This window comes from Emys orbicularis, chromosome 1, assembly GCF_028017835.1.
Source record: "Emys orbicularis isolate rEmyOrb1 chromosome 1, rEmyOrb1.hap1, whole genome shotgun sequence".
Lineage (NCBI taxonomy): Eukaryota > Metazoa > Chordata > Testudines > Emydidae > Emys > Emys orbicularis.
In genome coordinates this window covers 227,685,597-227,698,601 of record NC_088683.1, presented here as the reverse complement: position 1 = coordinate 227,698,601, position 13,005 = coordinate 227,685,597, and the positions used below count along the sequence as shown (strand labels likewise).

The 13,005-nt window shown below is 44.7% G+C and overlaps 1 protein-coding gene across 1 annotated transcript in view; it reads right to left on the bottom strand.

The window, feature by feature from the left end:
• MAP3K15 (mitogen-activated protein kinase kinase kinase 15) overlaps window positions 1-13,005 on the bottom strand; it is a 165,864-nt gene that overhangs the window by 40,037 nt on the left and 112,822 nt on the right. Inside the window, 1 exon segment of the mRNA XM_065411146.1 lies at window positions 4,931-5,018. Coding sequence (XP_065267218.1) covers window positions 4,931-5,018 — 88 coding nt within the window.

Genomic DNA, 13,005 nt, shown 5'->3' with positions numbered 1-13,005 from the left:
ATGATGAAATATATATTGTTCTATACATACATAATTTTAAAAAAAACTCACTGGTCATTAATTATTTACCTTTTTCTTTATAAAATGTGGCCTTCCCTAACAGGAGTCCAGATACATAATTGCTAAATAGATTTAGTCAAAGGGAATTTTGCCTGAATATGGAATGCAGGATTGGGCCCAAACAGTGCAAATATTTATAATTAAAAACAATATAAAGTGAGCACTGTACACTTTGTATTCTGTGTTGTAATTGAAATCAGTATATTTGAAAATGTAGAAAACATCCAAAAATATCTATAATAAATTTTAATTGGTATTCCATTATTGTTTTTTAACAGTGCGATTAAAAATGCAATTAATTGCAATTCATTTTTTTAAATCAAGTTAATTTGTTTTGAGTTAATCGCTTGAGTTAACTGAGATTAATTGACAGCCCTAAAAATATGCTGATCTTCTAAAAGGAAATTAAAAATACAAAACTAAGTAGTTGTATACATTTCTGTTGGAACATACTGTGTCATATCCTCAGCTAGTATAAATCGGTGCAGGTGACTGACTTCAATGGTGCTACACTGGTTTACACCATCTGAGGATCTGGTCCACTACTGTGACCTCATTGTAGAGAACTCGTGTTGCAAAGATCTCTGCAGATAAAAGGCCTACTGATGCATGAAGCCAATTCACAGGCACTAAATGAACCTCTATTATGAGAGATGGGTTAAACAGTGCAGTCTAGATTCATATACAAATTTGAGAGTGAGGAATTAGTGTACGACATTTTGAAAGCTTTTACACAAACAGAAAACAGAGATTTTTTTTTAAAAAGAGGTGTGTAGCTTTATAATTTCCAAGATGAACGACTGGAATATGTAGATTTCCCCTTGATCCTTCCCAAATCCAAATGGCTGTTTATGCCCAATCTGTGAGACTTCAGGCTTCACATGCTGTGTCTATATGAATCCCCTACCTAGGTAACATCATTTTTAATTTTTTTTTTACTGCTGTAATTAATAGACACTTCTCTCAGAATACCATTTTTTCTGCTATGTCAAATATGTCCATGTCATGCAGTGAAACTGAATGCAACCTCGAGATCTGTCTTCTTCGAGCATGTCCTGAGTTAAGTTGCTGCTGTTTCAATATGCCTTCAAAATTCTCTCTGTTCATTTACAAAATGATCACCATCTTTGTATCACTGTACAGAACATGCGAAAGGAATTCTGTTGTTGTTTAACCCTAACACCATATCCTACTCAGTGGATCTGAACTTGGATTAACGTAGCCTTAATATAGTTTCATCTTCCACGTTTTAGCTCTTCAAAGTTCCAACATTATCCTGTTATGTGACATGCACAATTGACCAAAGTGTCACAAGTAAAACTTGTCAAGTTCTTTGGCAGTAGCAAACCCAGGTTTCACAGCTATGGCCTGATACAGCTGCATGACCGAGTTTGAGGTCAAGGTGCAGCTCTGCAACAGACTAGTTCTAAGGTAATTCTTCTCAGCCTAGAGGAGGAGTCCATGTTCCCTAGCATGCTTCCCAGGATATGTGAAGTCAGTTGAGATGTGTAATTCAGTGCTTGACAGTAGGTTTAGTAGACTGTGTACCTGATGCAATTTGGTATGTTTCCATTCTGTTTTCTTTAGGTGGACAATAAATCCATACTATTTTGCCACTGCAGAAAATCCGTGCACATGATCAACTACTGAGCCTCCTTGGTGAGTGATTCAACTGCAGTTATGAACAAGCAGGTGTTCCTCCTAAGACCTTGGTCAAGGCACACGGTCTGGTGTTCCCAGGCCTAGGGGATTTCCTAGTTGGGATTCAGTAACAACTTTTCCAGTGATAGAAACTTCCTCAGTATTAATGTCCAGGTGTGCACAAAAGGTAATATAAGTAAATCCCACTTGGTTCAAAGAATCCCAAAATTGGCTCTAGTTCTAAATCTAAATCCTTCTTAACAGCAGCCTTTGCTCCAAGTTACAATCATTTTCAAATGCTACCTGGTCCCTATCATGTAGCCCTTTACCCAGATGACACTCGTAAACACAAGAATTTTGACTGAAAACTGAAAGATCACAGGTTTTCTTTTTCCTTCCAAAGTTTCTTTTCCCCTTAATACCATGTATGGTTTCCAGGTGAGGCTTTCTCGTCAAGTCCATCAAGAACATGTCACCCAGCATTTTTCATGTTGTCACTGCGACGTTGGCAGACCGGGTGTGAGCCCTTGCCAACGTTTAAGGCGTCAGCTGAGCACTGACAAATTCATTGCTGGAAACCAGTCTGTTTCACCTGTGTGTTAGTACGGTTCAGACGGGTATTGGATTTTTAACGTGTTTAGTATTTAGACTCTATGAAATGCTTGTAGGTTGCTGCATGCATTAATCTCACTTATTATATCTTTATCACATGCTATATGATAATATTTAAGCTTTTGATTTATGACTGTAAAAAATGTTTGCTCTGAAACTGTGAACTCAATCAGAAGGGATCATCTCCCAACCATCAAGAAGGCCTATCAAAACTAAATGGGACATCACAATACAAAGATTTTGTTAACTGCCCTTTCATACCCATGAAGAGGCTAAGTGCAAAAGGGCTCATCCCATCAGCTTGAATTTGGGAAGAAGAAAATAAAAATAACCGACAAGAAAATTTTTCATCTCTTTTTTGTTGTTTGGACTCTCACAGGACCGGAGCTATGAAACAGAAGCAGAGATCCCCAGAGTCAACCTGGGTTAGCCCTAAATGACATTCAGAGCTGACATATTACTACAACTCTGTCACCTTTTAAAACTATGGACTACCTCATTTGTGTATACATGTTTGCCTGCTTTAACTTTGTAATAACTCTCTCACTTTTTTTTCCTAGTTAATAGATCTTTAGTTGGTTTATTACTGGATTGGCTACAAGCATTGTCTTTGGTGACAGATCTAAGGTACAAATTGACCTGGGGTAAGTGGCTGGTCTTTTGGGACTGGTAGCAACCTGAATATTTTGCAATCTTTGGTGTACAGCAACCAACTATCCCTAAATTCAACTTGCCTTGATGGTAAGATAGACTGTCTGTGACTACATGGTAAGTCTGTTATAGTGCTTTGGGAATTCACATTTGTTACTGGGTTGGTGAAATCTAATTATAGAATATACAACCAGTTTGGTGTTTCTGCCCTGCTTCTTGACAATCTGCCCTGAGGTTGGCACTCATGGTCATGAGCCACTCCAGAAAGCATGATAGTCCCTCTTTAAGTGAAAAGACTCCATAACCTATAACTGTGGAGTGATATAACATGTCTGATCTCATTTATTAACCAGCTGTTTCTAGCTAAAACTATTTTTTTTCTTTCTTTTTCTTTTTAGGGACTGTAATGTCAAATCAACCAAAGTTCCAATGGGCAAGTTATAACAGTGGGAAAAAAACAATCAAACAAAAACCCCAACCCAAAAAACCCCTTCTTCCATATAGACAGATCTGCTTAGGGGCTTTCAAACCAAATAGCTGTCCTGTATGGATAGAGTTCTGCCTTTCCCTTACACACCTTGATTTCTACTTTGACCCTTGTTGCATAATAGAGTAAACTTAATTTAATACATGTGAAAAAATGCAGGTTGCTTATAGAATCATGCAATTTAAAGATGCAATATATATATCATTAGGCCACCATTTTTACAAATGGAACCTATCAATGCATGATTATTCCCTACAATGTATCCTCAAGCATTTAGCTCAGTTCAGTTTTTAAAAGGCTCAAGCTATGGTGAACTTACTTCCTTTGAGAGACTATTCCTCAATCAAATACAGTGTATTGTTAGGAAGTGTTCCTGCTGTTGGCTAAGTACACAAATATGCAATGTAAAACCCATTGCCCCAGATATAACTATATCTCTGACCAAGCAAAATACTGCTTCACGGATCCTGTTTTCTCTACAGTAAATGCTGAGGCCACAGATATGAACTATTTAGCTGAGCCTTAATAGACTCTCTCAACTGATGCACTTTACATTGGCAGGATGAGAGAATTCTGTGGCCAGCACTCTCAGACTTGGTTGTGGAACCTTGTCTTTCAGCTAGTGCACAATCTTGAACAACTCTTCCCTCCCCCAATTCCTGCTTGAAGTGTCAACTCCTACAGGAGATTCATTATCATGAAGACCTAGTCGCATCCTAAAGATAAGTAAATTGCTCCTGGGAAGTGCCCATTTGGCAATGGCTTTTGATGGGATAAACAGGGGCAGAAAGAGCTTAGGTTCAGGTGAACTACAAAGAGTAAGTATTTTTTAAAAACAGCGGCTGGATTTACTTTTACCTGCCCATAGATAAAAATGACATCAATCTTTTAGCGATGCTTTCCCAATTGCAATAAAACAACAGAACGCAGTGTACACCCTCAAAACTGACGATTCCAAACTTGCTGGATGAAAAGACCAGTGTTCACATTGCCAAGAGTCTGGTATTCAATCATCGCCGAAACAGCCTATCCATTTAATTTATCCAAAGAGATGGCAACATCCTGGATCTGGTTAGAAAAACTAAGCGGCAGTTTCTAAATAGGTTTTCTTGGGAAGTATGCAATACCTGCTATCATTATCTAACCAACTCCACCCAGGATCAGGTGATTCTCAACTATCCATCACATGTGTAATAATTTTCAAGATCAATAACTCACATTCTCATGTACTTATATGATTCCAGCCACTGTAGTAGATGGCGCACTATGTTACATACAAACCTGTATTTTTCCCCCACAAGAAAGTTAACTGTTTTGTATAAAGAGTTACAGGAGTGTTGCAATTTTCTATATATTTTGAAGGATTTAAATGTTATTTCCTTATCCTTGTTTCTCAGACAAATTCATATGAGGGAGGAAAAATGGAAAAGAAAAAATGGTTTAGGGTTTTCAGCTATTTTACCCATAAACATGACTTACTTCCAGTGTGTCCCCATCAATCTCTCCTTCTAATTCCAAAGCACTGCCCACAGCGTCAGTCAAAATCTCCTTAACCAAGCCACAGAATCTGCAAGCAGTAAGTATCAAACAATCAGCAAAGATAACGCCCTCTCTGTAAAAGATTAGCTAGAACTTTGTAATCCATGGGCAGAGCAATACATTTACTAACAAACTGTAATAGGGTTCCTTCATTAACTTTCCATCTTTACATTTACTATAGTTTATCTGAGGAAAGATATCAAACATACATTGAAAAATAAAAACCTACTTATCTACAAAGTGGTTTAATCCGCTGCGGTGCACCCAAGGGTTTGTTTGGGGTTTATTATCGTAATTCTTTTAACTACAATGCTTCAGTTAGATAAATCTGTAGACTAGCCTTAGTGTGGCCTAGTCTTTATAAATGCAATTACAGAAACATGAAAACCAAAATACTGAAAAGTGGCTAGAGATATTCAGTGCCTCAATTTTGGGTGCACAATCTGAGGCTATGTCTACACTACGAAATTAGGTCGAATTTATAGAAGCCGGTTTTATAGAAATCGGTTGTATACAGCCGATTGTGTGTGTCCCCACATAAAATGCTCTAAGTGCTCTAGTCGGCGGACCGCGTCCACAGTACCGAGGCTAGCGTCGACTTCCGGAGCGTTGCACTGTGGGCAGCTATCCCACAGTTCCCGCAGTCTCCGCCGCCCATTGGAATTCTGGGTTGAGATCCCAATGCCTGAATGATGCAAAACAGTGTCGCGGGGGGTTCTGGGTACATGTCATCAGGCCCCTCCCCCTCCGTCAGAGCAACGGCAGACAATAGATTCGCGCCTTTTTACCTGGGTTACCTGTGCAGACATCATACCACGGCAAGCATGGAGCCCGCTCAGCTCAGCTCACCGTCACCATATATCATTTGGGTGCCGGCAGACGTGGTACTGCATTGCTACACAGCAGCAGCAGCTAACTACCTTTTGGCGGTAGACGGTGCAGCATGACTGGTAGCCTTCATCGGCGATCTGGGTGCTGGCAGCCGTGGGGCTGGCAGCCGTAGGGCTGCATTGCACCAGCCCCTTGCCTTTTGCCTTTTGGCAGTAGATGGTGTATTACGATTGGTAACCGTCGTCATCGTACAGCAGCGGCTGTCAATCATGGGCACCTGGGCAGACATGCTCAGTCCTATCGAACTATCTTGATGATGATGGCTATCAGTCGTAGTATGCTATTTTCTGCCAAGCGCCCAGTATTTTCTGCTAAGCACCCAGAAGAGGCCGAGGGCGATCTGGGTGCTGGCAGACGTGGGGCTGGCAGACGTGGGGCTGCATTGCACACAGCAGCAGCCCCTTGCCTTTTGGTAGAAGATGGTATATTACGACTGGTATCCGTCGTCATCGTACTGCAGTGGCTGTCAATCATGGGCACCTGGGCAGACATGCTCAGTCCTATCGAACTATCTTGATGATGATGGCTATCAGTCGTAGTATGCTATTTTCTGCCAAGTGCCCAGTATTTTCTGCCAAGCACCCAGAAGATGCCGAGGGCTATCAGTCATGCTGCACCGTCGTCTGCCAGCTTAAGATGTAAAAAATAGATTTGTTCTGTATTCATTTGCTTCCCCCTCCCTCCGTGAAATCAACGGCCTGCTAAACCCAGGGTTTTGAGTTCAATCTTTGGGGGGGGCCATTCTGTGTGACAGTTGTTTGTGTTTCTCCCTGATGCACAGCCACCTTTGTTGATTTTAATTCCCTGTACCTGTACGCCATGTCGCCACTCGACCCTCCCTCCCTCCCTCCCATGGTCCGTCAGATACTAGTTTCGCGCCTTTTTTCAGACCAGATGCCATAGCTTGCACTGGGATCATGGAGCCCGCTCAGATCACCGCGGCAATTATGAGCACTATGAACACCACACGCATTGTCCTGGAGTATATGCAGAGCCAGGACATGCCAAAGCAAAACCAGGACCAGCCGAGGAGGCGATTGCAGCGCGGCGACGAGAGTGATGAGGAAATTGACATGGACATAGACCTCTCACAAGGCACAGGCCCCAGCAATGTGGAAATCATGGTGTTACTGGGGTAGGTTCATGCCGTGGAACGCCGATTCTGGGCCCGGGAAACAAGCACAGACTGGTGGGACCGCATCGTGTTGCAGGTGTGGGACGATTCCCAGTGGCTGTGAAACTTTCGCATGCGTAAGGGCACTTTCATGGAACGTTGTGACTTGCTTTCCCCTGCCCTGAAGCGCCAGAATACCAGGATGAGAGCAGCCCTCACAGTTGAGAAGCGAGTGGCGATAGCCCTGTGGAAGCTTGCAACGCCAGACAGCTACCGGTCAGTCGGGAATCAATTTGGAGTGGGCAAATCTACTGTGGGGGCTGCTGTGATCCAAGTTGCCAGGGCAATGAAAGACCTGGTGATATCAAGGGTAGTGACTCTGGGAAACGTGCAGGCCATAGTGGATGGCTTTGCTGCAATGGGATTCCCAAACTGTGGTGGGGCCATAGACGGAACCCATATCCCTATCTTGTCACCGGAGCACCAAGCCACCGAGTACATAAACCGCAAGGGGTACTTTTCAATGCTGCTGCAAGCCCTGGTGGATCACAAGGGACGTTTCACCAACATCAACGTGGGATGGCCGGGAAAGGTACATCATGCTCGCGTCTTCAGGCACTCTGCTCTGTTTCGAAAGCTGGAGGAAGGGACTTTCTTCCCGGACCAGAAAATAACCGTTGGGGATGTTGAATGCCTATTGTGATCCTTGGGGACCCAGCCTACCCCTTAATGCCATGGCTCATGAAGCCATACACAGGCAGCCTGGACAGTAGTCAGGACCTGTTCAACTACAGGCTGAGCAAGTGCTGAATGGTGGTGGAATGTGCATTTGGACGTTTAAAAGCGCGCTGGCGCAGCTTACTGACTCGCTCATACCTCAGCGAAAAGAATATCCCCATTGTTATTGCTGCTTGCTGTGCGCTCCACAATATCTGTGAGAGTAAAGGGGAGACATTTATGGTGGGGTGGGAGGTTGAGGCAAATCGCCTGGCCGCTGATTACGCGCAGCCAGACACCAGGGCGGTTAGAAGAGCACAGCAGGGTGCGGTGCGCATCAGAGAAGCTTTGAAAACGAGTTTCGTGACTGGCCAGGCTACGGTGTGAAACTTCTGTTTGTTTCTCCTTGATTAACCCTCCGCCCCCCCCCACCCGGTTCACTATACTTCCCTGTAAACCAACCACCCCACCCTCCCCTCCCCCCTTCGAGCACCGCTTGCAGAGGCAATAAAGTCATTCTTACTTCACATTCATGCATTCTTTATTAATTCATCACACAACTAGGGGGATAATTGCCAAGGTAGCCCGGGATGGGTGGGGGAGGAGGGAAGGAAAAGGACACAGTGCAGTTTAAAACTTTAACTCTTATTGAAGGCCAGCCTTCTGATGCTCGGGCAATCATCTGGGGTGGAGTGACAGGGTGGCCGGAGGCCCCCCGACCGTGTTCTTGGGTGTCTGGGTGAGGAGGCTATGGAACTTGGGGAGGAGGGCTGTTGGTTACACAGGGGCTGTAGCGGCGGTCTCTGCTCCTGCTGCCTTTCCTGCAGCTCAACCATACGCTGGAGCATATCAGTTTGATGCTCCAGCAGCCGGAGCATCGACTCTTGCCTTCTGTCTGCAAGCTGATGCCACCTATCATCTTCAGCCCGCCACTTGCTCTGTTCATCCCGCGATTCAGCCCGCCACCTCGCCTCTCGTTCATACTGTGCTTTTCTGTAGTCTGACATTGACTGCCTCCACGCATTCTGCTGTGCTCTCTCAGCATGGGAGGACATCTGGAGCTCCGTGAACATATCATCCCGCGTCCTCCGTTTTCTCCTTCTAATCTTCACTAGCCTCTGTGAAGAAGAAACATTTGCAACTGGTGGTGGAGAAGGGAGAGGTGGTTAAAAAAGACACATTTTAGAGAACAATGGGTACACTCTTTCACGTTAAATTTTGCTGTTCACATTACACAGCACATGTGCTTTCGTTACAAGGTCGCATTTTTCCTCTTATATTGAGGGCCTGCCGGTTTGGTGTGAGAGATCACTCACGCAGTGCCAGGCAACAGATTTTGGCTTGCAGGCAGCCATGGTAAGACACAGTCTTTTGGCTTTTTTAACCTTCTTAACATGTGGGAATGGTTTCAAACAGTAGCGCTCTCATTTCCCATACCAAGCACCCGTTGGGTTGGCCATTTAAAATGGGTTTGCAATGTAAAAGGAGGGGCTGCGGTTTCCGGGTTAACATGCAGCACATACCCAACTAACTCCCCTCCCCCCCACACACACCCAATTCTCTGGGATGATCACTTCACCCCCCCCCCCCCCCCCCACCGCGTGGCTAACAGCGGGGAATATTTCTGTTCAGCAGAGCAGGAAGGGGCACCTCTGAATGTCCCCTTAATAAAATCGCCCCCTTTCAACCAGGTGACCGTGAATGATATCACTCTCCTGAGGATAACAAAGAGCGATAAGGAATGGATGTTGTCTGCATGCCAGCAAACACCGGGACCATACGCTGCCATGCTTTGTTATGCAATGATTCCAGACTACGTGCTACTGGCCTGGCGTGGTAAAGTGTCCTACCATGGCGGACGGGATAAGGCAGCCCTCCCCAGAAACCTTTTGCAAATGCTTTGGGAGTACATGAAGGAGAGTTTTCTGGAGATGTCCCTGGAGGATTTCCGCTCCATCCCCATACACGTTAACAGACTTTTCCAGTAGCTGTACTGGCCGCGATTGCCAGGGCAAATTAATCATTAATCATTAAACACGCTTGCTTTTAAACCATGTGTAATATTTACAAAGGTACACTCACCAGAGGTCCCCTGTGTGCCCTCAGGGTCTGGGAGCACGCCTTGGGTGAGTTCGGGGGTTACTGGTTCCAGGTCCAGTGTGATAAACGTATCCTGGCTGTTGGGGAAACCGGTTTCTCTGCTTCCTTGCTGCTGTGAGCTATCTACATTATCTCCATCCTCATCTTCCTCATACCCCGAACCCACTTCCCTGTGTGTTTCTCCAGTGAGGGAGTCATAGCACATGGTTGGGGTAGTGGTGGCTGCACCCCCTAGAATGGCATGCAGCTCCGCGTAGAAGTGGCATGTTTGCGGCTCTGCCCTGGACCTTCCATTTGCTTCTCTGGCTTTGTGGTAGGCTTGCCGTAGCTCCTTAATTTTCACGCGGCACTGCTGTGCGTCCCTGTTATGGCCTCTGTCCTTCATGGCCTTGGAGACCTTTTCTAATATTTTGCCATTTCGTTTACTGCTACGGAGTTCAGCTAGCACTGATTCATCTCCCCATATGGCGAGCAGATCCCGTACCTCCCGTTCGGTCCATGATGGAGCTCTTTTGCGATCCTGGGACTCCATCACGGTTACCTGTGCTGATGAGCTCTGCCTGGTCACCTGTGCTCTCCACGCTGAGCAAACAGGAAATGAAATTCAAACGTTCGCGGGGCTTTTCCTGTCTACCTGGTCAGTGCATCTGAGTTGAGAGTGCTGTCCAGAGCGGTCACAATGAAGCACTGTGGGATAGCTCTGGGAGGCCAATAACGTCGAATTCCGTCCACACTACCCCAATTCCGACCCGCTAAGGCCGATTTTATCACTAATCCCCTCGTCGGAGGTGGAGTAAAGAAACCAGTTTAAAGGGCCCTTTAAGTCGAAAGAAAGGGCTTCGTTGTGTGAACGTGTCCAGGCTTAATTCGATTTAACGCTGCTAAAGTCGACCTAAACTCGTAGCGTAGACCAGGCCTGACTTTTAGAAAGTGCTGAGCATCCTAAGAAACTCAGACTGTGGTGCATGCAGCTATTACACTGTACATAGCATTGGCAGGGGTGCCTAGGGCTGGGGCCCTGGAAATGGGGCACGGCCAGGCAGGCCACCAGTGGCAGGGGAGCCCTGCTGCAGGAGCCAGCCCCTTGGCATCAGTGAGGAGCAGCAGACCTGGCTTCCCCGCTGCCTACTTAGGTTGGGCCCCATGGACCCTCTATCATGATGGGGGGGGGGGTGCGTGGCAGAGCCAAAATTGAGTGAATGGTGTTGTGGCCTGGTGCAACTTTAATTTGGCCGCCTTATGTGTATGCATTATGATGCAGTCTTTAATTAAATGATCACATACTATTTTCTCCACAGGACCCCTGCCTCCCTAAGAACACAGAACGAATGGTGCTCATTTAATTAGCAGTTATGCAATATTTTGTTTTAGCTTCATTGTTCCATGTATAGCCCATGCCTTATTTACTGCAAACTATTCAAACTCTGCTCTGAAGAAAGAAATGCTAATTTCTGCACATTTTTTCTATGGCACTCATTACTTTAGTGCTTGAGTGCTATACAGCCATTTAGTAATTTATCTTAACAATATCTCTAAGGTGAGGGGGTATCCCCAGGGAAGCAAACAAACAAACAAATAGGAAGTACTTCTTCACACAACACACAGTCAATCTGTGGAACTCATTGCCAGGGGATGTTGTGAAGGCCAAAAGTGGAATTGGGTTAAAAAAAAGAATTAGATAAGTTCATGGAGGATAGGTCTATTAATGGTCATTAGCCAAGATGGTCAGAGATGCAACCCCATGCTCTGGGTGTCCCTAGGTCTCTGACTGCCAGATGCTGTGACTGCATGATGGGGATGGATCACTAGATAATTGCCCCATTCTGTTCATTCCCTCTGAAGTATCTGGAAATAGCCACTGTCACAAGACAGGATCCTGGGCTAGATGGACAGTTGGTTTGACCCAGTACAGATGTTATGTAATTTAAGGCAGAGAGATTAAGGTAAAAATTTTGCATTAATTTTGGGTGCCTAATTTGGACCCAATTTTTGAGAGTACTTAGCATTACATAACACTTAATATGTTCAAAACACGGATCCCATTGACCTTCTCTTCTGACAATCCCCTGCCTTGTTCACTGCACATTTTCCAACTCTTGCAAAGAAATAAGGCAGGGGTCCTACACACCTACTTCACTACACACTCTCATTCACCCCAGAGCAGGTGTAGCCTCTGCACTGAGTGAGCCAGGGGTCCTGTGGAAAAAATATGATGTGATCATGTAATTAAAGACTATATTATAATGCATACATACGAGGGGCCAGATTTAAGGTTACACAAACCACCCTAATTCTGGCATTTGCTAACGTTTGAGAGCTTGACTTTACAACCTTAATAATGTTTAACATATTTTTGTGTCCCCCATTTTATATAAACAATAAACACAGATCACAGCCCAAAAGAGGGAAAAAACATTAGACACATTAAGACAAACAGAGCTGAGTTCACTCCTGGTAGAAACTCCACTGACGTCACCAGTTAAATTCCAATCCCAGTGGAATTATAGACCAAATGCTCTCCTAGAACATCTTCCACCTGAATTTCAGCTACTGTACTTATTATTTAGATTTGATATATTCTATCTGCAGAGAATATTCAGATACCCATGGCAAACTTCAGAAGGGTTACATGCGAGGTAGTAAGTTAGACTCTCCATTACACTTCCTTAAACCTACTTACCACCACTTTGCAGGATATAAGGAAGTCCAAGCAAGTGTAATTTACATGCCATACATACATAGGATGGGGGCTACTTTAACTTATACCTTCGTTCAAGCTTCTTTACATGCAAGTTGTACCAACAGAGACTCCCTTAAATTTTGCAAAAGTAGGTGTAGGGACAGTCTGAGTGTATGGGATCTAGCTCATATCATGTTATATATCATCTCTGAATTCGGCCCATAGTTTCTTAATGAGAAAAAAAGTTTCAAGATGATAAGTGCACAAATGAACTTTTATTTCTCATCTGAAAAACTGTCAGTTTTTGTCCTCTACTAAGTGCTATATACCAGTCACCAGTGATGCCGGAACCGGGGGAGGGGAACAGGGAGGCCATGGCCCTCCCACTTTTTGAAAGTGGACAGGCCTGGCTGGTCCACTTTTCACCAGGGTGGACCCTGATCCCTTCCCCTCCTCTTCTCCCCAAGCCCCAACCCCATGGCCAGGCCAGTGTGGAGCCCTGCTAGGGAGCCT